The 27,477-nt window shown below is 43.0% G+C and overlaps 1 protein-coding gene across 3 annotated transcripts in view; it reads left to right on the top strand.

The window, feature by feature from the left end:
- Positions 1-27,477, top strand: part of Aff3 (AF4/FMR2 family member 3) — a 481,117-nt gene that overhangs the window by 289,697 nt on the left and 163,943 nt on the right. For all 3 annotated transcript variants that reach the window (XM_037199903.1, XM_028865744.2, XM_028865743.2), the window contains one exon: positions 22,738-22,818. In XM_037199903.1, the coding sequence (XP_037055798.1) occupies positions 22,738-22,818 (81 nt within the window). The remainder of the gene's footprint in view (positions 1-22,737; positions 22,819-27,477) is intronic.

The following is a 27,477-nucleotide window of genomic DNA, read 5'->3' as shown; positions in this document are numbered from 1 at the left end:
TGTTAACAGTATAATAATATACCACAACTATAACATAAATGACAAAAATCCAATTACTATCAATAGATACTGAAAACACAACACTTTATGATGAAAACAATAAATTGTAAAGAGTTAAAGTTCCTTAATCTAGAAAGGATGTCCTTAGTGTGTGTGTGTGTGTGTGTGTGTGTGTGTGTGTGTGTGTGTGTATACATATATACATATGTGTACATATTATATCACACAGATGTATAATATATATGGCAAAGATCTTATAATTTGTTACATATGTAAATATATATAGTGAGACAAATTACAGAAAACCCACAGCCAATGTCATACTTAATGGTAGATATATAAAAATATAAACAATGAAAAGAAAAGCAGCAGAAACCTAAGCTGAAAGCATAAGATACTTGTGCAAAGGACAGTGAAAAGGAAAATTCACAGAAGGAGAAAAAGCAGTTTCAAATCGCAAATCTGATAAGGGACTATTGTCCATTCCATTGTGAGTTCCAGGGGAGCTTTCTTGGTGCCTCTTGTTCTCATCGCAGAGGAGGACTATATTTCTCGTCTGGTTATTAACCATATCTTCATTTAAAGGCATTGTGTGTACGCTACAGAGCTACTTCTCCACTTTGGTGCCATTGGATTCTATTGAGGATTTTAGTCATTTCCTAGTTAAAATACCAAAACTGCAAGTCCCATGAAATTTATACATTACAATGGTATCTGTATACCTAAAGGCTAGAGAAATTACTTAAATGCAGGTGGCTTTTCTAAGAAGCCTTCCATATTCCTATGTATGTCCATGTGTATGCACATAAGTATGAATTATACACACAAAGATCCCATCACAGAAACACTTATGGTAAGTTAGTAAGCTGGTTGATGGGTACCTAGACTAAAAGTATTGATACACAGATATGGACGGGAGCGCCGGGGGGGGGGGGGGGGGGAGACAGGTTGCCATTGTCCTAACCCATTGTTGAAAGTTTGGTGGAATTATGTTGGTGTATATGTGCATGGATAACTTCTAGAGATTTCTGTATGTGTTATTTATCCCCCACTGTTACCTTCCGCTTGCACCAAGTCATCGCCTTTCCTTTCTTTAAATCAGTGATATATGACTTCATTTTAAAACAAACATTTGTTGAGCATTGCTCAGTGCCTGGAACTATGTAAGATTCCAACAAGTGTCACTTACCTGTCAGAGGTAAGAATAAAGGATCCCGACAACCAGTCTGTGTGCAGATAATAAGAAACTGTGTCGTGCTTATTTCTAAAGGAGACATCTATATCACTCTGTCCCCACAAGACTCGGGGATCATTTCAGACAAGGGGTGGAAAGACTGTAAGAGCCAGAGGTGGTGAGTGTCTGCAGTGAAACTGTCCGCTGGACATAGCAGGGCTGTTATACACATGAACTCCCATAGACTGGCTGTGCGCACAAGATCTGCACAAGATCAGGCCAGACAAAAATCAGCATTGATGGGAGAGGGCCTCATGAAGTCCCACCCACGCCGAGGAGCTCTTGGCAACTGAGAGTTGGGGGAGGTGGGAGAGTCAGTTTTCTTTAGAATACAGCCTCTAAGCAGCTACCTATGCTCTAGTGGATAGTTCTAGACCCATGCACATATAGGAAGACCTAAGTGGACTCAGTGCATCTAAAAAAATAAAAATCAAATTATATTGGGAAGTAAAAGTGGTTGGGGAATGGGAAATTGTAGGGGAGGGTATGGGGGAGTAGATTTGATCAGAACATATTGTATGCGTGTATGACATTCTCAAACAAAAATAGTTGTTTTTTTAATTGTATTTTATGTGTTTGTGTCTTTGCCTCTATGTATGTATGTATGTATGTGCACTATTTGCATGTCTATTGCCTGACAGGGCCAGAGCGGACATTAGATCCCCTCCAACTGGCTTTACAGACAGTTGTAAACTATCATGTGGGTGCTGGAAGTAGAACCTGGGTCCTGTGTAAGAGCAAGCAGTACTCTTAATCAGTGAGCCATCTCTCCAGCTACTCAAACAAGCATATTTTTTAATAAGGAATGTAGTGTAAGGGAAAATGGGGAAAGAGTGGAAGGGGTGGGCATAGAAGGGACTACACGCAGTGTCTTTCTGTTTTCCCACTTCAGAGACAGACTGGCCTTTGGACTCCAGCCTGGAACACATCAGCTGAAGCCTGCTCTTGTTCACGGAGACCGGGCCAGGTGGACTTGCATGTTACCAGTCGGAGCTAGATATGCTGACAGTGAACTATTTCCCAGGGTTTTGGTTTTTACTTCTGTAATGTGGTGCAAGCTGAGTTTGTGTTCACACAGCCTACAGGCACGTCTGCTCTACAAGGCCATCAAGGTGGCTGAGCCATGGGTTTGCGTCTACTTAGGGGCTGCAGGGAAGTCACCTGGCCAACACCTGCTCTTCAGAGCATTTTCATGGATTCAAAAAACCAAAGAACGGAGGGAGATTGATTGATCTGATGGATGCTTAAGGTGGAGAGTAACTTTAAAAGCCGTGAATGAAGAGTCTGAAGCAGAGAAATGTTCAAAGCCAGGCAGATGAGAATGCTTATACCAGTGTGGGAATTCAGGGTCATGAGTGTAAAGGCAGTTATCTGTCCTTCTGGGAGAAAAAGCCAGAAGACCACTCACTCCTCAGCTCTCTGCCTCGAAGCTCCAGCCCATCACAGCACAGCCCACTGATGCCCATGGCGTAGGGGCTCAGGCCTTGGAATAGACAGCCTTGGCACGTGTACTGCCTGCTGCCAGCTGGTTTGGGGCTCAAGGAAGCAGGACGATGCAGCACTTTTCAGGAACGGAAGCTTTGCTCTGGGTAGAAAGGGCTGGCAGCTCCTAGTGGCGTTCTCCGAGGATGTTCCTGGGTCACAGGCAGGTGAAGAGGAGACCCCTACAGGAACTTGGCACAGAGTCTCAGTCTTGTGTTTACACCCTGCCTCTTCTTTCATGTGTTCCTGATGGATGTGTTCACAGCAAGCTCCCATGTCACTCCTTTCCACGTATTGCCACCCGCTGTGGCGTTTGGATCTGTGGCTTGTGACTAAGGGACTTATATCTGTACACGCGTGATTGTAGCTTCCTGTCTGCCCGCCTGCTGTAAGCTCATTCAGAAAAAAACAGAGCCCACTATCTGTGTTTTCTGTGCCCTGTGACACACATGGCCCTGCACAAAGCCAGCGGGTGCTGGTGGTGGCCTCACCCCTCCCTCAGGCAGGCCTGCTCTCACACGCCTCAGAGCTGAGCCCACTCAAATTTTGGCTGGAGGCGACCACTGAGCAGCTCCAGCTGGAACTGTTTGTTATACAGACTAGAATAATAAAAGATTATTTTAGCAGATTTTTGTTGTTGTTGTTATACCAACAGCCCTTTGTCTGTGAGTCCAGAGCCCAGAGTGGAGATAGTGGGGCGGGCCGACTTTCTCACACCAGTTCCCTCTGCTGTAGTTAGGGAGTCAGTTTGAAATGCAGCTTCACAGGTGCAGGATTCATCCTCGACAGGTGATTATGTTTTGATTTTTATCATTGCTTGTAAACCAGAACAGGGAAAGAGATTTCATCAGACTATAAAGCATGCTCCACTACAAATGAGATATTAGTGTTAAAAATTTTTGCATGTTGCTAAATATTTACCCAATACAGGGTTTCTGCCTTCTGCCAACCTGAAGCATTTTCTTGGCAAATGCGCCTCCTCTGGAACTCTGGAATCTCTCTGCATTGCTCCTCTAAGTACATAAACACAACCATCTGTCTATGCTAGGTAAACAGACTGACCCCTATTCTCTTAAAAAAAAAAATCCAAAAACCCTTTGTTTTAAATTTCTTGAAAATTTTCCAAAATAATACTGACTCTCCTGGCTGTTTGCAGCCAGAGTGAACAATTATGAGACTCCAACAAGGTGGAATGTGTTCCTATTTCCTCCCTCTGTGATTTGAAGCCCCTCTGAGAATTGTATTTCCAACAATCCCCCCCCCCTTTTTCTCCCATCTCTTGTTGATACATTATTTTATTGTCCTTCTGTGGGAGCTTGATATTTTTAAAGTGTCAGATTCGTTTTGAACTTTATGCTACATGGAACCAGACTAGCACCAGCCACCCTATAAATAAAGTCAGGTTAGTGGGTATTGACTGAATTCCTTCTAGGTGGTAGCTGGTAGCTTCATTTTAGGGGAAAATATGTTTGGAGTCTTTTAATGCCTTCAAGGAATCACTTGCAGTCCTTGGAAATAGACATATTGATAAACTAAATGCTTGAATGTATTCTCATATCTCAAAAATCCTCAGTTTCCACAACTTGAGAGGAGGAGGATGAGCACTCTGCACTGGATCTAATCCAGAACAGTTCTCTCTCATTTCATTGGCCACTTTAATTAAGGGGCTCTTAACTCTCCAATTCAGCTCCACTCTGACCACTGAGATCTCCACCCATCCATATATCATAGCACAGTGCACAGAAAAGAATGCCCAAAACGTGAACAGGACAAGCATTGTTGAAATCAAGCTCTCAACTGTTAACTCTCCATGATTTTCTAAGGAGCACCTCACTAAGCCAGACTCTGGGCACAGGGCCATGAACAAAAAGGAATTCTTATCCCACAGAGAGCTTTACTGTGTGGGAACTGCAAACTCTAAGTGCTCTAGACACTGAGAAAAGGGGAGTCGAAAGCCATGTTGCCTCAGACATGCCTGATCTGTACTTATGTGTTAGGAGAGCGTACTTAGGTGTTAGGAAAATGAGGCAGAGTGGAGATGTTTCCTGTAATGTGGTTCTTAAGGTGAGATTTGAAGGGAAACCTGCCAGGTTGGCATACATCTGAGTAAGGCCTGTAGGTGGGATTCACTGAGCCTTCTCCCCATGCACTGGAGAGAGACTTGGGCACACAGCAGCAGGAGGCCACAAAGCTGAGCTCTTGGGCCCTTTGTTTCAAGTATTCCTTCAAATTAAGATGATCCCGAGATAGAGGCTGGCATGCTGGGAAAGCTGACTGTCAGCTTTTAATCTGCATCAGGACTGAGGTTCATTCCCTTGGCTCTGCTGTACCCTACCATGCCTGTATGCAGCCCCTTTTGTGGCAGCTCATTCAAGAATGACTTGGAGATGAAGAACTTGGCTTTTTCAAGCAGAGGAGAATTTAAGAACGAAGACAGGAGGTTCGACTCTGAAGGAAAATGGTATTGGACTTAACCATATCCCTTCAGGCTTGTGAGGATACAATAAATGGCCACTATGCCTTCTACATAGAGAAGAAAGAGCAAGTGACAGCGGGAAGATGAGGTAGACATGACAACCCGAGAGCAAGAGGGTCTTGGTGACAGACCTTCCAAGTTTCCGGAGTAAATACTTCCCAGCGCTCAGGAGAGCTGCCCCACCCAGTTTTCTCCTTTTCGTAAACACGTGGACTCCTATGTTCTCTTTTCATGGAGTTCACAGATGAGAAGCCCCCAGGCCCACATGGCCACGCTACTCCTGTCTTCCTGTCTCTTTCTTTTGTCTCAGTCATGTTTCACGAGGGGCCGAAGGAGAAGAGAGCCTAGAGGACCTGGGAGAGAATGAGAATGCTGGGATTGTGTGTGCAGTCCTACTAAAGTGAATTTGTTCTACATTCCAAGGCATCTTTATGATAGTTAGACAGATTCTTATGTCCCACCGTTCCTGTTAGATGTCCTTATCAATCTTTTACAAACTGAAGGAAGATGACGTCGTCTGCGTTCAGATGTGCTGGAAGGCGACTCTGTGGCTCAGGTAGCCAACCCAAGTCTTTTATGAGCAGTCCTCCTTGTTTGAAAAGTCAGAAACACGTCAGTTGCTTTGAGAGACTCACCCTTAGGTTCTGTGGTTGTCTGTCGCTCTGAGACCAGAATCAAGGCGTCCTCGTTCCAAACCCAGTGCTGTTGCTGACTGTTTATGTGGTGTGATTATTTCTCTAAGACCTTTGAAGTATTTGGAAGAGCCATAATTTTAAGACATAAATATCAAATGAATCAGATACAACTTAACTTGCTTCCTTGGAAATTGGCCGCCCAAGAATTTGTTGCTGTGCTTCATCTGAAACAACCTCCTTCCCTTTCAGAGATGGCCTGGGCAGGACAGCAGACCTGAAGTGTCTTACTGCTCACTGCTAAATCTGAAGAGCTGGTTCTCAGCCTGTCCATGACGTGGGCACTCCTTTTCTAATCCTGTTTTGTCTGTCTGGGCCCCACAGTGCCTCCTCCAACACCACCACATGTAGGGTCAGAGGGTCACACTGTAGATTCTTATCCTTCTCCCCGCCCCCACCCAAAGCCTGCTGCCCATCGCCACCTGATGCCTGCCCAGGTTTCTCTTAACCATGCTGGCCCTATCTGCAGTGCACAATTCTATTCCAGGTAATCATTCCCTTTTCACATCTTTATAGAGGTGTTTCTGCGCCGAAATGCAACCCATTCCCAACGTGTGACTCAGTGATACCTGCAGATATATTTTTTTCATATTGTTTTTTTGAGGAATACTTTGGGAATTTAGGAAATTACTAGCACCTTTTGCCAATTGGGTCATTGTATACTTTGCAATATAATGCCTATGTAGAAGGAACTCATGATGTAAAAATAAACAATAAGGTTGTGAAAAAAAATTAAAATAGTCAGTTTGGCAAATGCACAGTATTGTGAAAATGTCCCCATTATAGAGCTGCAGCACACTTTGGCACACCAAAAGGTCGGCCACATGCTGCGAGGGGTGGTGTACATGTATGTTTGGAGGCCTGTCTTCTTTTCTTTCTCCGAACAGTTTAAGACCAAGAGTCCCGCCATCTTTGGCCTCTGCTGTGCCTCACTTGGTAGCAGACATCGTGCTGAGTCCCAGAGAGGCAGTCACCTTCGTGTTAACATTTCTAAAGGCTCGGGAGGAACATTGCTGAGGTGGCCTACTTAGGCTTTTAGTACACAAAATATGCTTAGAAATCAGTTTCTTTGATTCAACATTAAGTTTGCCACCAGGCAGTGAAGTGCGCCTGTCACATACTTTTATGACTGTGCAACACAGAAAAGCATTAAACCTACCTTTCGGCAGTAAAATTTTATTACTTGCCTTTTTTTCTCAAAAGTTATTATTTTTTCTTCCAAGTTTCTCATTTTTACATCAGGAATTCCTTCCATGTATGCATAATATGGAAAATACATAATGAGCCAACTGGTAAAAGGGGCCATTAATTTCCTGTGTTCCCAAAGTATTCTTTAAGCAACAATATGAAAAACAGGCAAGGGATATAAATAAATATTTCACAAATAAGAAGTGAATATCCAATAAATGTGGTATATTGATAATTAAAGGCAAAGTTAAAACAACTGTTAAGTGCTCTCTTTACTGTCAGATTGGCAGTCATGTGAAAAAAAAGTCTTTTAAAGAAGGAATTAGGATGGTTAGAAACAGACTGTGAAGCTGTACAATGTTGATATAAATTGATAGATAAAAGAACACTTTGATAATATATTAAAATTTTAAGTATGCCATTTGGACTAGAAGTTTACTCAAAGAATTAATACTATTGAAGAATACAGAACTGCTGTAGTTGGATAGTTTCTCTGGTCCCACCAGGCTGCCGCAGTCCTGTGGTCTGCTTATAAAATAATCACTCAGAAGCTTATATTAATTATAACTGCTCAGCCATTAGCTCCGGCTTATTACTGACTAGCTCTTACACTTAAATTAACTCATAATTCTTATCTGTGTTTAGCTCTGTGGCTTGGTACCTTTTCTCAGTTCTGCCTTGACATCTTGCTTCGTCTGTGTCTGGCTGGTGACTCCTGACTCAGCCTTCCTCTCCGCAGAATTCTCATTTGCTAGCCCCCCCCCCCAAACTTCCTGCCTGGCCACTGGCCAATCAGCATTTTATAAGCCAGTGTACAAAAGTATTACCCCACATCAAACTGTGCATAGACATGGGCACAGGGGGTTTGGCCCGAGCATCATTTGTAGTAATGAAGAAATGGCTACAAGGGAACTCTGACCCACAGTGAATGCTCCGTGTGCGTTCATTGGGTTGCACACTCAAGTACACTCATAGAAACTGAGCTGATTGGCTCTGTTTCTTCTGGTTACAGGCCTCATCGCCAGACAAGAGACATCATTGTTAGTGAGAGTCTTTGTGAAATCTGCAGTGCATTTGTTGTCCTGTAGTTTGGCACACCCCTTTGTCCTTCTTCTGCAGGACAGTCTCTGTGACATCATCATTGTTTACCAATTCCCTATTTTTTTTTCTTGTGGTCTTTATTGATGGGGCACCTTCCTCTTTTACCTTTTTTTCAATAGATCTCTTCTACTAGCTTTGCAAATTCAATCTTCTGTTGCCATCAGCTCACTTCTCCTCTAATAAAAGTAGTTGGCGTCAAGGCGTACCTGTAAATCCCAGGACTCAGGAAAATGAAGTTGGAAAGATCACAGCATAGGGAGCCTTCAAAAAGACAAACCATACAATAAAACCATACGGAATAGTTGTCATTCTGTTGGATTTTGACCGTGACGTCTTGTTTCAGACATACCTTTTGGGAGGAATCCTTTTAGTCTTTTTTTTCTTCTCCATTTTAAGGAGGTTGACCTCATGCTTTTAAAAAAGATGGGGAGCGGGGGAGAAGAAAAGAAACATGGATGTCGTACAGCTAAACCACTGCCCATAGAGGTTGGGCGGCTGCTGGTGTTGAGTGCACTTCTGGTGATGTTTCCTATAAAGTCATCCTGTCTGTAATATTCGTCCAGACTGACAGACATTCCTGTTGAGCTGGACCACCTGTGCTACTTAGTGATACGGTTGGAGAAAGCTAACACAGTAGGCCCCCATCTGCAGTTTGTCTCTGGCAGTTTCACCAAGATCCAAAAGTACTAAATGTATTATCTAGTAACTCTATATAAACTATTTGATTTGTGTTCCATACTGAGTCATGTACAAAAATCTCTCCCTGCCCTGCTCCATGCCACCTAGGATATGAATCTTCCTTTTGTCCAGTGTGTTCACCCTGCGTCCACGACCGGCCTGCTTATTACTTAGTGGCCCTGTTGTTGTACACAGTCCACCATTATCCTGGCACAGGGCTTGTGTTCAAGTAACTACTTAATAATGTACCCAGTCATAGCTAAGGAGGAGAAGGGACTCTCAAGTTTGTGGATGCATACATAGTAAGAAACACAATTCTATGTAAGATGTCAAGCATTTCCTGGGGTCCTGAAATGCATTGTCTACAAGTAACAGAGTCTCCTGTAGACAGAAGCCAGAATTGTCAAAAGGGCCATAGCCGGGAAACATTTGGAAGGGGATAGGCATGTGCCGTGGGCAGGACTGGCCTCACCGTCACTCTTGGAGTAAGGAGTCCACCGTACCTGGGGCCTTTCCCCTGGTCCCCGTGACTCCGGTTTGTGTTCATCCAGTCTTGCCTGCCCTGCTCGGTCTGTGTCACCTGCCCTGCCGCTACAGTGCAGAAGCCTTCTACCTCTGTGCTCACAGCCTGCCCAGCGTGCCCTGCAGTTAGCCGAGGAGAGCTCAGGCCTGTGTACCTTCTCTTCACCATTCCATGCTGTGCTGGGGGTTGTCCTTAGGCCTAACGGTGATGCCTACACCAGCGCTTAGAAGATGGTGGACCCTGCTTACTCTTCTCTATCTCTTTGAAGAAACACCCCAGACACAAAGGCACACTCTCCCTTCCATTTGTGCCCACGAGACTTCTGTGGCAAGGGAGCAGGGAAGCAAATTATTGTTTAATAAGCATACTTTTATTATGCCTTTTATTTGACTATGAATAATTTACCAGTTAAATATTAAATAATTAACTGAGTAAAATAGATTAAAAAACAAACTCATAAATGCCTTCTTTATTTATCCTCTCCCTTCACAAAGCCCAAGCCAAAAGCTGCCAACAGTAATTAGAAAGTTGGTATTACAGCAATAAATCGTATTGATTGAGTACCTACTGTGTGTGAGACATTCTAGATGCTTTGTATACTTACCACTATTTCTGTTAATCCTTTAGTCATGGTTCATCTCATTTTGTAGATGCCAACAGTAATAGTTGGGGGCGGGGGAGAAACTATCCATGCAAGATCATTCTGCTAGTTTGTGACAGGGCCAGTATTGCATGAGGTTCCCCATACACCAGCCCTGGTCCTGTCCCACCATTCTGCTTCTCTGTGATTGATTGACACAGGATTTTGTCAAAATGCGTTGTCCCAGCATGCTTATGGAAATGGGTTTGGGAATAGATTTCATGGAAACCTGGCCAAAATTGTGCTTAGCACCCCCCCCTCCCCCAATTGTCCCCATGCTCTTCCTGTCTGTTCAGAGTCCTGAATGCCAACATTTCCTTGAGCTAGGTATGAAAGAGCAGTCTGATGGCTGGAAACCACAGTTCAAAGATTAATTATAATCCGTGTGTCTATCAAGAGGCTAATTTCTGGGTGTTTATGCTACTACGAAAAGATAGCATGCGAGTCGAAAATAAGATGATAGCAGTATTAATTGTACACCAGTACAATTAATACCATGACCTTTCCCCTCAATTTGCCCACCTAGATCTAATGTGATTCTCAGAAATAGCACAGAGAAGAACAAAGCCTGGGCTCAGAATTTGGGAAACACTCCCCGCCCCCCACGCGCAATGTTCCTCAGATGCATATTCTTTTGATTTAAAAAGAATTTTTAATTCAAAATTCAGCCGATTCCTGTGTCAGAAGCACAAATAGGAGACTAACAGGTGTGTGGGTTGGAGCCCAGGGTGGGAGTTGTCGTCACCTGGCTTTAGCAGGCCTCCTTCAGCCCTGCAGCTGTGCACGGCCTGGCAAGGCCAGCTGCTTTAAATTCTGAGAACCCAATTTACATTCTTCTGCCTTAACATTTGAATCCACCAAGAGTTATAAAAACACCCCGTAGACTGAGGAATGGGAATTCTAGTATTTTTTAAACACAGGTAGTAAAATGACATAGAAAGCCAGGTGCATTTAAAAATAAAGTTTATAATGTATTTTTTTAATTGTTGCAAAAGGTTCTGAGTACATATAATAAGGACTCCTTTAACATGGGGGTACTAGAGAGTAAAAAGGGCCTCTTCTCCGCTCCCACCCCACAATGACACAACTGCACCTACAACCTGGGATCTCCCAAGAAGTCCAGAGTTAGGCCTCGAACATGGAAACAGAAATTGGAGGGGCATGTCTTGACTTTCCTTTCTGTGGAGAATCCTGAGTTTCTAGGGACAACTCAAGCCCAAGAGGTGAACAGTGGGTTTTTCCACTATGTGGGGTCTGTGCTGTGTCATCAAGTAGCACTTTAGACAGTACAAGTAAAATAAAGGCTGCATGCTTTTTTGTCCTTAGCCTTTTACTAAGTGGAACTCCTGCAAGCTAAGAAGCATGCATGCTATGCAGCTCTGAGGGACCCTCGGTGTTTCTGTCTGCAGGCCTTCTGTATTTTCCATTTGTCCATCAACATGGCATGCTCTTTCTGCAACCCATTCCACTGATCTTTTCTGAGTTTTATCCCTTGAAGAGTCGCCTCTTTGAGGGCAGAGCCCTGGCATTGCTGTTAATTGGCTGAATTAGCATCCCACTCTGAGATCTCCCCATCCCAGGAGCCCACAGGATACCAATAAAAAGGAATGTCGAGGGCCCTCTGCGCCACTGGGTTCTCCATCCTCGAGTCCAACTATCCACTTTTCAGAAATGTTCACAGAAAGGATTGCATCTGTGGTGAGCAGGTAAAAACTCTGTTTCTTTGGCGGTGCATTCTAACAGCTTTTCACAGAATATTGACGGTGTGTTGGGTACTGTAAGTCATCTGTAGATGATTTGAAGTGTATGAGAAGATGTGCACGGGCTTGATGCAGCCACTAGGACATTTCATATGAAGAAGATTCTACAGCTCTTGTTATCTGTGAGGTCTTAGAATGGTTTCCCATTAATACCCAAGGATCCCCTTCTTGGTTATTTTTGGCTCACATTGACTCTGTTCCTGCATTTTAAGTTTAAAGAAATACAAATTCGCTCTGGTTTTTTGCTAATTCTGTCTTTAAATTATTATCATTCATTTGTTTATTTGTATCCACATATAAATCAGTTGGAGTTATGTTTTCTGGCATTTTAGCAACCTGCACTGTAGAATTTGTTTAAGCAAATATTTTTAGATGGTACTTTTTTCCCTCTAGCATGTACTGCTTTTTGTCCAAAAGCTTTCTATGAGTAGTGTTTCCATTTTTTTTTAAAATGGTGATTTGATTATTTTTGTCAATCTTTGAAATTTCAGTTGAATGCTGTTTCTCAGACTGATTCCACCAGACTGTCCTATTTTTACCCCTTGGTATCCAACCAACTTTAGATAGATCAATGAGTTCAAACGCCCTGGCATCCCACTATGTTTCTTGTTTGCCAAGCCCTAGGCCTTTCTACCATAAAGCAGTGGATTAAGATGTCTGTGAATTTCTGTTCTTGGCTATTGTTGTTCGAATCTTAGATGGTCTTATAATAAAAAACCCAGAGCCAGATATCAGAGTGTAAACTGAAAGATCAGAGAAGCAGAACAGCCAGCCAGCCACTAGGTTTTACCTCTACAAACTTCTTACCTCTAGGAAATCCTCAGCCTAAAGAGAGTCAGTTCTTGCTTCCTCATGCCTTATATATCTTTCTCTGCCCAGACATTACTTCCTGGGATTAAAGGCGTGTGTGCTTCCCAGTACTGGGATTAAAGGTGTGTGCCACCACTGCCTGGCTCTGTTTCCAGTGTGGCCTTGAACTCATAGAGATCCACACAGATCTTTGCCTCACAGGTGATAGGATTAAGGGTGTGTGCCACCACTGCCTGACTTCTATGTCTAGTTTAGTGGCTGGCTCTGTTCTCTGATCCTCAGATAACTTTATTAGGGTACACAATATATCACCACAGGCTATGACTTCCTTGCCTTGAGCAAAGCCAGCTAGCCTTCATGCCTGGCCCTAGAGTCTATATGTGAAACCCAATGCTGGCCTTTTCCTAGGGTACCATATGTGGCTTGATGGTTAGGACATACTCTTCAGATCCACCAGGTAAAGAGCATTTATTTTTCTAATCTTATTCCCAGACTGTCACTGGTCCCTCCAAGTCCAAGATTTGCAAAAATGCTGTCCCCTTTCCAAGAGAGCAGTGCTCTTGTGAGCTGCCTGCCTAGGAGACATTGGCAGGATAATGAAAATGCCCATGTTCTGTTGGTAGTGAGACTCACATGACATGGATATCATACATGAATGATACCTGTGAAGTAACTGAAAATCTGGGTGGCTATTCCAGTATGGAAACTGAAGATGAAATTGTGCTCTGAACTATAACCACCAGGACCACACATAAATAACAGCCTCAGCATTTAACCATTTTGTTCCCAAGTGGCAGAGTTAATCCATGGTCCTACTTAGAAAAGAATATATTTCTGAGAACAAAGCTCTAGTTAGTCACCCACCCTGTGAAGATGGCCGCCCCTTGCTGACAGACCTCCCCCTCCTACCCCTGCTATCCCCTCTACCCTACATTTCCTTTTCCATGGTCATGTCTTGTTGGTTTTAACCAGGGTTGTCTGAGTGACCATGGGTGTGAAACTATCCACCAGGGGATCCTGATGGGATCACCAGGAGATTTACACCTGAAGATAACGACTCTCCCATCCCAGTAGCCGTCAGTAGCCATCAATTTTGGCAGGGAGAAGTAGGACCTCCATGAGCCCCTTCCCAACCAAGTATGGATTTCAGCAGGTGAAGCGTGATCCTAATTAGTCTTAACAATAAAAACTCATATCGAGGGTGAAAGCTGAAAGATCACAGAAGCAGAGCAGCAGCCACTAGAGACTTCTTACCTCTATGAATCCTCAGACTGAATGGGACGGACATCCTGTCTCCATCTGCCTTATATTCCTATTCCACCTTCCTAGTGTTGTCATTAAAGGCGTGCACCACCACCGCCCACTTCTGTTTCTCTCTTAGTCTAGTTCAATCTTGTGTAGCCCATTGTGGCCTTGAACTCCTGATCTTCCTGCTTCTTCCTCCCAAGTACTGGGATTAAAGGTGCGTGCCACCACTGCCTGGCCTCTATGGTTAACTAGTGGCTAGCTCCACTCTCTGATCTCCAGGCAAGCTTTATTTGTCGGAACACAAACAAGTATCATATAGCAGGTATGTCCATTTATGTGTCTCCATGTTAACTGCCATTTCCTGCAAGATCTTGAGCTGTGCAGGTCCATGTACATTGGCTCTGTCATAAAATAGTTTGATGACAGGTTGTATGCACAAGACAAGACATAGTATGTGTGTGTGTGTGTGTGTGTGTGTGTGTGTGTGTGTGTGTGTACACATAGTTCTTTGTGATACAGGTTTAGGCTTCCCCTATTGGGTCCTAGAATATATATCACCTATGGGCAAAGGGGGCTTTGCTGTAAATAAAGCAAAGTATTGAAGAAGGGCTGATTCAGTATCAGGAGTGTGGATGGGGTTGAGACATTCGATGCAGGGTGTGAGAATCCCTGTCCTTGCCACTAAACCATATTCTTCTCTATGAAGAAAATAATATGAGGCAAGCTGAAGAAAAATTAGACAAGAATGAGAAATACTTCCTTTGTTTTCATTATTCATTATTTTATTTCTTGATTCAAAATATATTTTCATACGATTTATTTTATCCTATCCTATTTTACTGTCCCAAACTCCTCCCAGATCCTCCTCCCGCCCACACACCCAATTTCATGTTCTTTCCTTCTCTCTTAAAAACAGAAAAGTGCACGCGTATACACACACACACACACACACACACACACACACACACACACACATCCATGGAGTCCGTTTTGTGTTGGTCAGCTGCTACTGAGCATGAGGCATTCCCTGGAGTATGATTGATAAAACAATTGATATTCATATTCTCTCTCCTCCCTCTCCCTCTCCCCCTCGCTTTCTCTCGCTCTCAGCTATCTGTTACAAGTAGCTTCCATTTCCCCTTCTCCACGTTGGGGTATTTGTCTTGTTTGAACTTTTACTGGTCTTGTGTATGCTATCAGTCTCTGAGTTCACATATGCATTAGCCCTGTTGTGCCTGGAAAACATGGTTTCTGCGGAGTTGTACACAACCTCTGGTTCTTACAGTATTTCTGCCTCCACTTCCACATAGATCTCTAAGCTTTGAGGGGAGGGGGTTGATCAGGACACTTCATTTAGGGCTGAGTGCTCCCAAGTCTCTCACCCTCTCTGCACATTGTCCAGTTATATATCTCCCTGTTAACTGCCATTTCCTGCAAGAAGCATCTCTGGGGTCCCACAGTGTGTCATTAGGAGTCATTGTATTGCTCTGTTCATCTAGCAGCATAATAGCCATTCCCTTAAGGCCCATAGTCTATCCAGTCTCAGGGACTTGGCCTCATTAAATGTCAAGGATGGGTTCCAGCTCAGGAAGCAGGCCTGAAAGGTGGTTGGTGACTCTCCTAACGTTTGTACCACCGTTGCACCGGTGGACATACCAGCTGGCATGTTGCCGGTGTAGGTTGCAGAGTTTGTAGCTGTGTGAGACTGATGATTACTTTTCTCATCCGTTAGTTTGTATAGTTCCTTGTAACACCATGAATGCTAGTCAGTAATGCAAAGCTTCTACTTGAGCACCAGCTTGATTTCCTGATGAAAATATATGGTGTCTTTGGCAATAGGGTCATGTCGAATAACCAATAGCAGTGGTAATATGTGACCCGGGGGTGGCGGGGAGCGGCTTTGCTCACACTTTAAATCAGTACCAGGCATAAGTTTCAAATGCAGGCTTTTCTATCAGGTCTTACTGCTTCATCAAATGCTATTATTTTGTCACAGATACATTTCTGAAAACCTAGAGACCTTTCCCCAAAAATAAAATGCAAATCACTCTTAGGAATCTCAATGATTTAAATAACTTCAGCTCTAGGAACATATAATTTGTATAAATAATTACTAACCAAACTATAGATTACATATGAATGCTACTTTATTTTGTTATTTTAAAAACAAACACACTTTGACATCTATTTTTATGTCTTAGGCTCCCAACAGCTGAAGCTCAGAAATAAATTATATTTCTCATTTTAAAAGGAAGAATTCAGAAAGAGCGGGATAGTAATCAGTGATACCCTTGATGAATCCTTAGATATGGGACACTGTGCTATGTTCTCTTGTCCTTTATCTCAGTTAATCTTTGTGCCTGACTCATGGGATGATGTTCCCATTCCCTTTGCTGCTAATATATCACAAACAGAGATCCAACTGATACTAAACTTCAAAACTTGAAGCTACCATGGTGGACTGAGCTGTGACTTGCTGAGCTAGTAAGTGACAGAAGAAATAGAGATGTCTATTTGCCCTGATTTTCCTGACAACCCTAGTAAGACATTTCAATAAAATGCACAGCGTATCTCATAAAGCCACTGAACAGTATACATACAAACATTTTATACCTGCATTACATTAGAAACCTATTTATATAAAAATAAAAATTAGTATCTTTGGAAATTATTTGATACTTGCATGTTTCATGCAACTCTCACCTATACTGCTCATTTATGTGTTTGATAAGATTTGTTAGCTGGATAAATCCCATTGAAATGCTTAGCAGTACTTAGGTCAATATTAGCAAGTAAGTTTGCATTGACATGTGGATATTCAGCTCATCTCACTGAGCACCTACAATGTAAAATGCTCTACTTTACACAAACATAAGTAGCTCTGCTTCAAAGGAACTTACACCCCTTCTTTAAAGGGTTGAGTTCAGTGTGTCTAAGCACCCTTGTGAGCAGTTATCAGGGTTCCCATTTGTTAATTCTGTTGAGTAAGAATGGATGTGCCTGAAAGAAGGTATTAGTGTCTCCTGAGTTTGATTTTTACTCAGCTTGGAAGGAGGGGGAGCTTGGGCAGAGATTGAGGTGTATATGCATACACATATAGCACAGAAGAGATCCTGAGAATTGGAGGAAGAAAAGGTGAATGCTTTGGAAGAGCCTGAGAAAGGAACTCTCAAGTGACAGTGTTTAAGGGGGTATCAGCAAAGGCAGATACCTGTAGGGGATGGTGAGAAGGACAGCAGTGTGTGGGGATGGGCACTCATCCAAAACAGGCGCTTGGGAAGCAAAGAGAGTCTCCTTTCTGTGTGCATTACAGAGTAGTAAGTGGACGCAGACCGGCACAGGTCCCTTTGTGTAGCTCACACGTAGGAGGGCGAGAGCGCTGCAGGCAAGGGCACCAGAATGAAAATAAACTTGTGGAGTGGAAGTAAGGAAGCACAGGGCCACACTTCAGCTGTGCTATTTATGAACCAATTGAACGAGTAAATATGGAAGTTCTACCTTCCTCCCCTCCAGTGTGAAATCATCCTCACAGTAGATGGGTGGGCATGAATAAGACAACTTGCATGGAACTGTCATGAAACTGTGAGGAACCATCATCATCTGTCCTTGTCATTCTCACTGTGCTTCTGTTGTGTCTGTGGTGGCTTGGAAGGTTTTGGAGCAGTGGAGTTCCTTGACTACCTTGACACACAGGATGAGTCACTTGGCATCCATGTGGAAGAAGGGCTGATAACAGGAGAAGAGAGTAAAACAAGAAGTTATTAAGTGGGATAAACTAATGACATGTTTGCATGGTGGCTCAGAAAACATAAAGGAAGGAAAGACAGAGACCCTGAAAATACATACTTCAGTTTGGCAGGCATTCAAAAATTCCCTGAACACATAGGCTTGGTATTAACCTACTGGACCATCAAACAAATGATGCAGTCTCTGCCCCCCAACACACACATACTCCCAGGTGAGGGGCAAATATCCTCAAGGATGGATCAAACTGTGGCTCGGCATCTGAAAGCTTCATTGAAAGTGGGGGAACCATAGTGGATGAGAGGCAGCCCTATAGATAGGAAGAGGCTAGGTGAGACCAGCAGTGTGCACAGAGCTCAGAGGGTCTTGGGCCTTGGGTAGAACTTTATATACACTGAGAGGCAGTGAGCAGTGGGTGAACCTGAGCAGTCTGTTTGCCTCCTAGTGACTTAGTTTCCTCATCTATAAACTAGAGAAGTAATCAGTCCTACCTTTGGGGGTTATTAGAAGACTATGCTAAATAAATCATGTAAAACATTTTCTATTTTAAGTGTTTCCTTAATGTAAGATGGTGTTTTATTGGGGAGAGAGTTGGAATGTTAAAAGAGGAAGTTTCCATGATTACAAGGATTCTGGCTGGAATAGTTAAGAGATGTTGGTGCATTCAACCAAGACCTAAAATGCAGAAGATAAAAAGTTTGTGAGGAAGAGGCAAAATCAGGGATAAATATGGTGAATTTAAATTGACTGTAGACTGCCCATGTTAAGGAACTCAGTAGACACCTACAGTGGGCAGTTGACTCCTTGGCTGTATATTTGGGCAACATATACATCAATGATTTCTGAAACCAAAGTAATAAACAGGACTAGCTGGGGAATAGAAAGTAGACTGAACACAAAACATTCAAGGCATAGTCAGGGAGAAGTGTCAGCAAGGATGAGTAAAAAAGAAAGAAGCTTGAGAGGGCAGGTGATGAGGTCATGGGAACTGAGATAATTAAGGCAAAGCTTCATGAAGAAATGTACATTCAGGAGAATCCAATGAACTTGGCCATTGGAAGAAACTTTCTCAAAGCTGGTTCTGTTGAAAGGTGGGTGATAAGGTCTAGGAAGGTGGGTTGTGAATTCATCAGGATCCATTTCATTATTCTTTTTTATTTATTTTATAATTTAATTTAATTTTACATATCAGCCACAGATTCCCTTGTCCTCCCACCTCCCGTCCCCTGCCCCCCCCACTTCCCACCCTCCCACCCCGTCTTCCCCCCAGCCCACCCTGTAGCTAGAGTTTTTCTGCCTTGCCCACAGTCATGACAAATCTTTGTCGCCCGCCAGTCCCACAGCCGCTCAGACCCAAACAAGTAAACACAGAGACTTATATTGCTTACAAACTGTATGGCTGTGGCAGGCTTCTTGCTAACTGTTCTTATAGCTTAAATTAATCCATTTCCACAAATCTATACCTTGCCATGTGGCTCATGGCTTACCGGCATCTTCACATGCGGCTTGTCCTGGCGGCTGCTGGTAGTGACTCCTTCTGCCTTTCTGTTTTTTCTTTTCTCCTCTCTGTTAGTCCCGCCTATACTTCCTGCCTAGCCACTGGCCAATCAGTGTTTTATTTATTGACCAATCAGAGCAACACATTTGCCATACAGAACATCCCACAGCACCCCCCCCCCCCCCCATTCCCATCTCCTCCAGGGCAAAGACTCCCCTGGGGATTGAGATCAACCTGGTAGATTCAGTTCAGGCAGGTCCAGTCCCCTCCTCCTAGGCTGAGCTAAGTGTCCCTGCATACGCCCCAGGTTCCAAACAGCCAGCTCGTGCACTGACAACAGGTCCATTTCATTATTCCTAAGCTATGTATGCCCAATATTATGTAGATTCTTGTGTCTGTGTATGTGTGTGTGATTTGTAGCAAAATATGATTTAATGATATTTTTTAAAAACAGCAGGAAAAGTGGCTACTGATATGAAATATAGAAATAAATTCTGGAGAAGAGATCAAGATTGTCCATCGGTCTTAAGGGAAGAAGCCAGGAGGAAGAACAGATTAAAGTTAAAAGGAGGATGGCAGGATGTAGATCCCAGGAGGAGGAGAGGACACAGTAGAGGGAGGTGATTGGCTTGATTGTCATGAGGACCCATAGATTTGTCTTAGAGAACACTGACACCCAGGAGCCTCTAATTGTTTTCGAAGATACGGTAGAGCAGAGTTGGTTGTTCGAAAGTGAGGACCAAACAGGCTCAAGGAGAATCACAGAGTACAGGAGCAGTGCCCGAAGAACATGGAAGAGACAAGAGCCAGGGTAAGACAGACCTCGCTAGCTAGAGGTCCCGGACTTGGGAAGTCAGCGTCTCAGGGGTGTGTTGCCACACAGGGCCTTTTCCTTAGCAGCCATGCAGATCAGAGACCCAGGATGGAGATTTCATGTAAAGGTTACAGTGGCCCTGAGTGCTTCACACCCTTTGGGAGGATCTTAGAGAAGTCAGCTAAGCTGACTCATAGCTGGTTAGTGTTAGGTATTGAATTTAAAAATAAAATAATAAATTTTAAAAAAACGGACTTACTGGCTTTTAGGAAGGAGAGATTGCCCTACTCTGAATCTGCTCAGGGTGGACTGGAGAGAACCAAAAGTTTCACTCTTAAAAAAAAAGTTAGTTTTTTTTCAGAGTTAAATTCTGAGTTACAGAGCAATATAATAGATATAGACTCACATCATGTCCAGAAGGTGGTGTGAGATGCTTGGGGGCTGCTCCAAGATGGCTCTTAAAAGCCAGCAGGGGGATCTTGTAAAGGTAGACAGGGAAGAAAGCCGTTCAGGAGGGAGCCACTGGACAGTTTTAAAGGGATAGGGTAGAGAGAATGACGGGGCTTCCCTCTAATGAAGGGAAGAGTTGAGGGTGCAAAGCCCAAAGGAGAATTACAGTGAAGACAAGCACACCAGCCATGTGGAGGGGACATCTGCCTCTTGTGGATGTTGTTTGTGAGCTCAGATGGAGGATGCGTGGAAGAGTGTGTGGATGGATAGAGAGGATGGAGGTAGAGAAGGGATGAAGAGAGGGAAAGATTGCAAGCCTACCTGGGATACGGGAAGAAATGGTGATTATAAATACTACCCGGGCTGATACACTGACTTTATAACTCAGTCCTGAGCCCTGTGCCTGCACATCTTCAGTAAATGTTGTGCAGGGAATGAGTTGGGTGGTCAGGGGTCAGAATACAAATACCAGGAGGACGCTGTTCCTTCCCTTAGGGATCACAGCTTCACACTTTCTTAAAGCTTGTCTGCTAGCTCTGTCTTGGGTGAACTGTGTAATAAATTCTGAAAGTGTCACTTGTGAGAAGCTATTTGTAGAACATGTCCTTAAGAAAGTTGAATCATTTATAGTTCATTAACCTCTTATGTCAGTTACTCAATAGCTATAAGGACACAAATCAGACACACAACTTACATACACATATATAGCATGCCAGTGTATAAACAGCATACAGTAATTGGAGGGAAGTTGAACATGTTGGGGATGTACATAGAAGTCTGATGTGTATCATAAGTAATTAGTTTATATTGTATTTATCTATTTTGAGCCCTAAAGATTACACAGTCTGAACTGTGTGAATGAAAAACTGATTGCAAAGAAAGCTACTGAGTAATTGGGGTGGCCTTAGGGACACATCAGACAGTTCATAATGGAGAAAAAGAAAAACAGGTCAAGTATTTGTAATTGATGACTAGCTTCCACTGTAAAAGATCTGACCCCACTTTATCCTAGCCAGTAATTTAAGTGAAAAGAAAAATGAGAAAACTTGTGAAGAAAACACAGAGAGATTGTACTGTGGACGAGTCAGTTGGTAGAAAGAACATGATAGGGGAAGTGAAGAAAACCCATTTGTATCTTGATAGCTTTCTTACTTGGGGAACAAAAATATAGCTGAGAGATCTGATCACTTCCCCAACAAGTGGCCCACTCATGAACATGATATGAGCTAATTCTTCATCCCAGGAATGAAGTCAGATGCCACCCTGAGTACAAACCCAGCAGTCCTACTTCCTCGGAGGAGAAGTGGGAGGAGATAAGGACATGGGCTCACTTGGTGTGTGCAGGCTGGAGAAGGGACATGTGGAAAGCTTATTGCTAAACCCTCCAGCCTGTGGCACATGTGTCGTGGGGGGAGATGGTGGAGGTCCATTAATGCTTACTGGGTGTGTAGAGTACTCACTCTCGCTTGGCTCTTGTATGAATTCTGCACCCACCCACCCCCGAGGTTCTTCAGAAGAGGGTTCTTGGGAGAAGAAACCACAAGACCCTCCTTTGGTGTCCCAAACCCTGAACTATCGTTTCTCAACACCGTGCCTACCAAAGGTTGGTAAGGACACAACCTCCCTCCCTCCCACAGCAAATGTCTTACTCTTCTTTTTACAACATCAACTGTGGTTTGCTTAGGTTTGAAAGTGAAGGCCAATTCAGAAGCATGGTTCAGGGCCTGTTTTCCAACTATACTGATTCCCTTGGTCATCAGAAGTCAATTTAATCCCTTAATGAGTTATTGATGGCAGCTGTCTTCTAGGAGCTAGAATTGAAGGAAAATAGTAAGTGTGAGCACTAAGACCCCCTCCCTCTCCCTTGGCTCAGAAAGCAGTGTCCAAGAGCGTGTGGCAGGTCACTGCACACTGAGCTCAAGTTGTGTTCTTAATACTGGCTTGTGAAGTTGACACCATTTCTCTCTTTACTCCATGTATGTGGCCTGTTTCTCTCATTTCCCCCCATTTCTTATGAAGACTACAGTGATTTATGGAGCTGGTTGGGAATTCCTTCTTTATCTCTAATAGTTTAGACAATTCATCCAAGAAAGAGCACTAAGATTCCAGCTGTCTGAAGCATGCCTTCAGAGACATCCTGTGAATTTTGTGTAATAATTTGACCCTTTCTTTGTATGCCACGAAAATGGGGCAGTCCTTTCTTTTTAAGGTATTAGGAGAGCCTTGAATCTAGGAAACACATTATAAGAATGAGTTTCAATCTGTTTTAAAAATTCCCCCTTAGCCTTTATTAACTCCCATCCTTTCGTGCCCTCTGAAGCATGGCCATGTGGTATACTCTGCGTGCTTTTGATGGTGAGGACTCGGTTTGAAAAGACTGTTTTTCATCCCACCTTTAGGAGATGACCTGGCTTCCTCCTCTTTCTGCTATTCAAGCTCCTGGCAAAGTGGAACCAAGCAAGTTTCCGTTCCCAAATAAGGTGAGCACTTGTAGCCCTATGCTTGTGTGGACATTTGTAACAGGTGGTATGTTGGCCCTTCATAATCTTTTCCCCTGTAAACGCATCTGCCAACGGCATGTGATCCTGGCCTTCCGTAATTTGTAAGCATGTATGTGTTCACTGAGGTGGGTATCAAGCTTGTGACCTCACATATTTTGCAAATTGTTGTTTTATCTAAGTCAGTGGTTCCCAGCCTTCCTAATGTTGCGACTATTTAATATAACTCCTCATGTTGTGATGACACCCAACCATAAAACTATTTTTGTTCGCTACTTCATAACTGTAATTTTGATGCTGTTATGAATTGCAATGTAAATATCTGTGTTTTCCGATAGTCTTGGGTGACCTGCAAAAGGGTCGTTTGAACCCCAGGTTGAGAACCACTTATCTACATGTTTGTGAGATCAAGAAGCATCTTGCAATCATTTCATACATTCAGTGAGGTCCTATGCCCCCTCCCCCCACACACCAGATAGCTGTTTTTAATGGTTGATCTTAAAATGAATGCCTTAGAATTAGAGGCATGTAGTATTTAACTTCTCTGTCTATCCTTTTACAGCATACAATTTCCTAAGATTTAAAAGGGATGTCTATATCTTCTAAAGGAACTCAGCCACAAGACACACTTAAAGTATACCTGAGTCCAATAAGCTTTCCATAACTTTCCTAGCCATGTAACTGACATGTAGCTAAGTACTCACTGTCAAAGATCAAATTATACAGGTAAAAAGAAAGGAAAGTAGGAAAGTCAGTGACATCCCCAGCCAGTCTGTTTTCTACAGAAATACCACAACCTTCTAGGGTGAATTACTGAAATAATCGTCCGTTGCCATCACTAAAACGATAAATTCTGTTTTAAGAATTAGACTTCTGCTGCTCTCTCTTTCCCTCCCTCTCCCTTTCCCTCTCTCTCCTTCCCTCTCTTCCTTCTTTCCTTTCTTCCTTTCTCCTTCACTTCCTCCTTCCTCCCTCCATCCCTCCCTTTCTCCCTTCCTTCCTTCTTTCTTTCTTGCAAAGAATCAAACCCAAGGCCTCACACCTGCTAGGCAAACACTCTCCCACTGAGCCACGACCTCAGCCTCCTGAGAGCTGATTCTGTTTCCCTTGATAAAGTGTACTTGGAAGACTTCCTGAGTGACTGTGGGCAGTATCGAGATATTGGGTAGTGTGGATTTGCCTTGATTTATTTACTCCATTCACAGTGGTAGACAGATTGTTTATGATCTGTTACCACAAACACCAGTACAACAAGCACTCTTTGTGAATGTCCCTTTGTGTGCCTGCCATTGATTGTCCCCAGTAAGGACAGAAATTATGATATGGAGTCACTGGAAACCACATTTATAGTTGGCTGTGTTTCAGGAAATCCTTTTATGTTTCCTAGCCAATGATTAATACTATCCAAGGTTTTATCATTGTGCCTGTATGATGGATGAAAAGTTGATATCTCATTGTTTTAATTTGCATTTCCCCAATTACTTCTAGCTTTAGCAATGACTATTTTTCCCTTGTGGATTGCCCATTCACATCTATTGCCACTTCATAAAAATGATTTGTAGTAACTTCTTTTATCTTATTCATTTGTCTAGTGCATATAATGGAATCATTTTATAACTTTATTTATGTGCCTTTTATCTAGAAAAGTGTTTAATTTTTCTGTCAGAGGGAAGAAAAATCCTCCATTTTCCAACATTATAACAATGGTCTCTATTCTAATTTTAACATGTTTTTTAGCTTTTTAAGAACTGTGGATGGTGGGAATTGGGACTATAGCTCTCATCTTTGTAGCAGTTAGGAAATTACTGTAGCACTGTGAACACATTAGCCCATTTTTCTCCCAGGAATTTGAGATGTCCCATGTGTCAACATTTGAATTTATTTTAGGTCTCACTATTCAGACACACACACACTCACACGCACGCACGCACGCACGCACGCACACACATGATCTGCCTTCTTAGCAAATTTTCAGTGTATGATACAGTCAATATAATATTAACTACAGTTTTATTTCTGGTATATTATGCTACATATCATTTATACATAGCACATATATGACATGTATACATGTATGTCATATATATCAGATACATGGTGCATTTATATAAGATCTATCATGTATATGTGTATTTGTGTGTATAAATATATATGTATATGTATGTGTGAGTGCTAAATGAAATAAGCAGAAACTGGAAGAAAAATACTGTGCTACCACTTATGATTCTACTTCAGTGTAGACTCTAACATAGTCAGACTTACAGAATCTGAAGACAGAATGGTGGTTTCCGGAGCCTGGAGTGGTCATGGAAACACAAGACAAAAAGTGCACTCACATTCACAAAATGAACCTGTTCCAATGATCTAACATATGATGATACACCTGTGAAAAACTCACATTTTAAAACAAATAGCTAGAAGTTATCGGATTTATTTTTACTGAGAAAAAACTATTACTTAATGAAAAGGCAGCGAATTTCAAACATGAGTGGAAACTATCCTATTTAGGAGCTCTGTAGGGGTTGCATGGGACCCACCCTTAGGATTGTTTGTTTGTTTGGAGTCTCTCGCTACTCTGTGGGGCAGAGCCTTGAGGTGGTCAGGTTCACCTTTAGGAAGTCTCCAAGGACAACTTTGTTTCTTCCTTTGCCTGCTTCTGGAACCTTCCTTGCTAAGGGCTCCTTTCACGCTGACCTCTGCTTGTCTTGGCTTCTCTGACTTCCTCTAACCTCCTCCTTTGTCTTATCAGGAATCTTGAGATGATATTGGCTTCCCTGAAGAAGCCCCGACTTTAGAATCATTAGCTGAATTGAATCTTCAGCAGCCTTTTTCCCCTGTGAGGTGGCACATTCGCTGGGCCGTGGAATGAACAGCATCACTGTCTTGGAGGGTGCCAGGATTCTGCCTGTTTCAAAGACAGTCGTTAGGGTTTACAGTAGAGGGCACGTCCCCTGTCAAGGTGCTGGAGTGGAGTCCACAGCCGCGCCCAGGGAGGCAGGTGCATCCCCACTGGCTGTGCTGGCCGCCAGTCCTAGAGTGCATCTCTCCCTACCCTTATCTCGGCTAATTAATTTCCTGACAGCTGGACAGCGCAGCTGATTGATTAGACTATCAGTGTTTGCATTATTGAGCTAGAACTGCTTATGGAATTTGAGGGGTAAAAAAAAAAAAATCTTCAAAACGACTAATAAATAATGGAATTAAGACCTTATTAAGATTAAGGGTGTCATTTGCTCTCACAAAAGGAAAAGTCGATTTTACTGCCCATTCTGAGTTTCCAGTGTCACTAATTTAATTAGCTAAACACTTCTGAGAATTTTTTTCATTTTTGTCTAAGTATCAAAAGATATATGCTAAAGCAAAGTCAGTTGATAATGAACTTAGCTTTTCGTTCTGTCCTCTGGGGACTTGATTTGGGCTCACAGTTCCCTAGACAAACACAGCCCGGCATTTCTGCCTCATTCCTCAAATCTCAAAAGTAATTGGATTTGGTAAAGAAAACAATGCGTGACTCCTGTAAATTGGCTGCCATTCATTACCAGGTATTTCAGCCAAGAGAGAAGAAAATGAATCCGCGCTGCCCCTTTCCCCTGCGTTTTGCAGCAATCTCCTAACTTGAAATGCAAATAAAGAGCCGACAAGTGCGGTGTGCCTTCCTTTCTGGATAGGGATGCACGCCTGAACCCCGGGGCATCTTGGGAGATGTCACGTGGTCCGGAGTGATGAAGAATCTGGTGCATCAGCCCTCGTCTGGAACTAGTCTCGCTGAGTGGCTTTTCAAAGCCTTCTACAGAATTCTAACATCATTACAGGAATGAGAATTGACTGCCTTCCTCTTAATTCAGCAGAAGGCGAATGAGGGCCAGCAAGTGTGAAGGGAAGGAAGAGCCTGCAGTCGGCCAGTTTGTCTCACGTCTCCTCTGAGTTGCTGGCACGCCTCACAACTCCAAAGCAATATTTGCACTAAAGCTTTGTGGTTCACATTACTTCAAAAAAAGAAATATTTCAATGAACTGTAAATCATATTTTGTCAACGTAAGCCTTATAGGCGCAGAATGCCTCGGCAGGCACTGGCACTTGCTGCCAAGCCTGAGGACCTGAGTTCTATCCCCATGACTCACATTTGTAGAAGAAGAAAACTGATTCATACAAGTTATCCTCTGACCTTCACACACACACACACACACACACACACACACACACACACAATCAATCGATCAATTTATTTTAAGGAAATTAAAATGACTGCTGCGTGAACAGAAACCTACCAATGTTTCCCGTGGTAATTAGCTTCAAGAGCCATCTGAAAATACAAAATTTTTCCATTTCTAGCTTTGGGTAATTCTCATGATGAACTCATAAACAAGGAGAAATGTGAGTGGAGTCATCTTCAGAAAGTTGAACAAAGCTATTGTCTTTAAGACCCACCCTCAGCAAGGGCTGGAGAGATGGCACAGCATGAAGAGCACGTGCTGCTCTTCCAGAGACAGGACTTCACACGCCAGACAGCTCACAGCTCCAGGGCCTCTGATCTCCTCCTCTGGTCTCCATTGGCACCTGCACTTACGTACACAAACCACACACACACACACACACATAGACCTCATTTTTAAAAATAATACAAGTAAAATGTTTAAAAAA

Source organism: Peromyscus leucopus, chromosome 16_21 (genome assembly GCF_004664715.2).
Source record: "Peromyscus leucopus breed LL Stock chromosome 16_21, UCI_PerLeu_2.1, whole genome shotgun sequence".
Taxonomy (NCBI): domain Eukaryota; kingdom Metazoa; phylum Chordata; class Mammalia; order Rodentia; family Cricetidae; genus Peromyscus; species Peromyscus leucopus.
The sequence above is the reverse complement of the archived record's forward strand: the minus strand, read 5'-3'. Positions and strand labels throughout refer to the sequence as shown.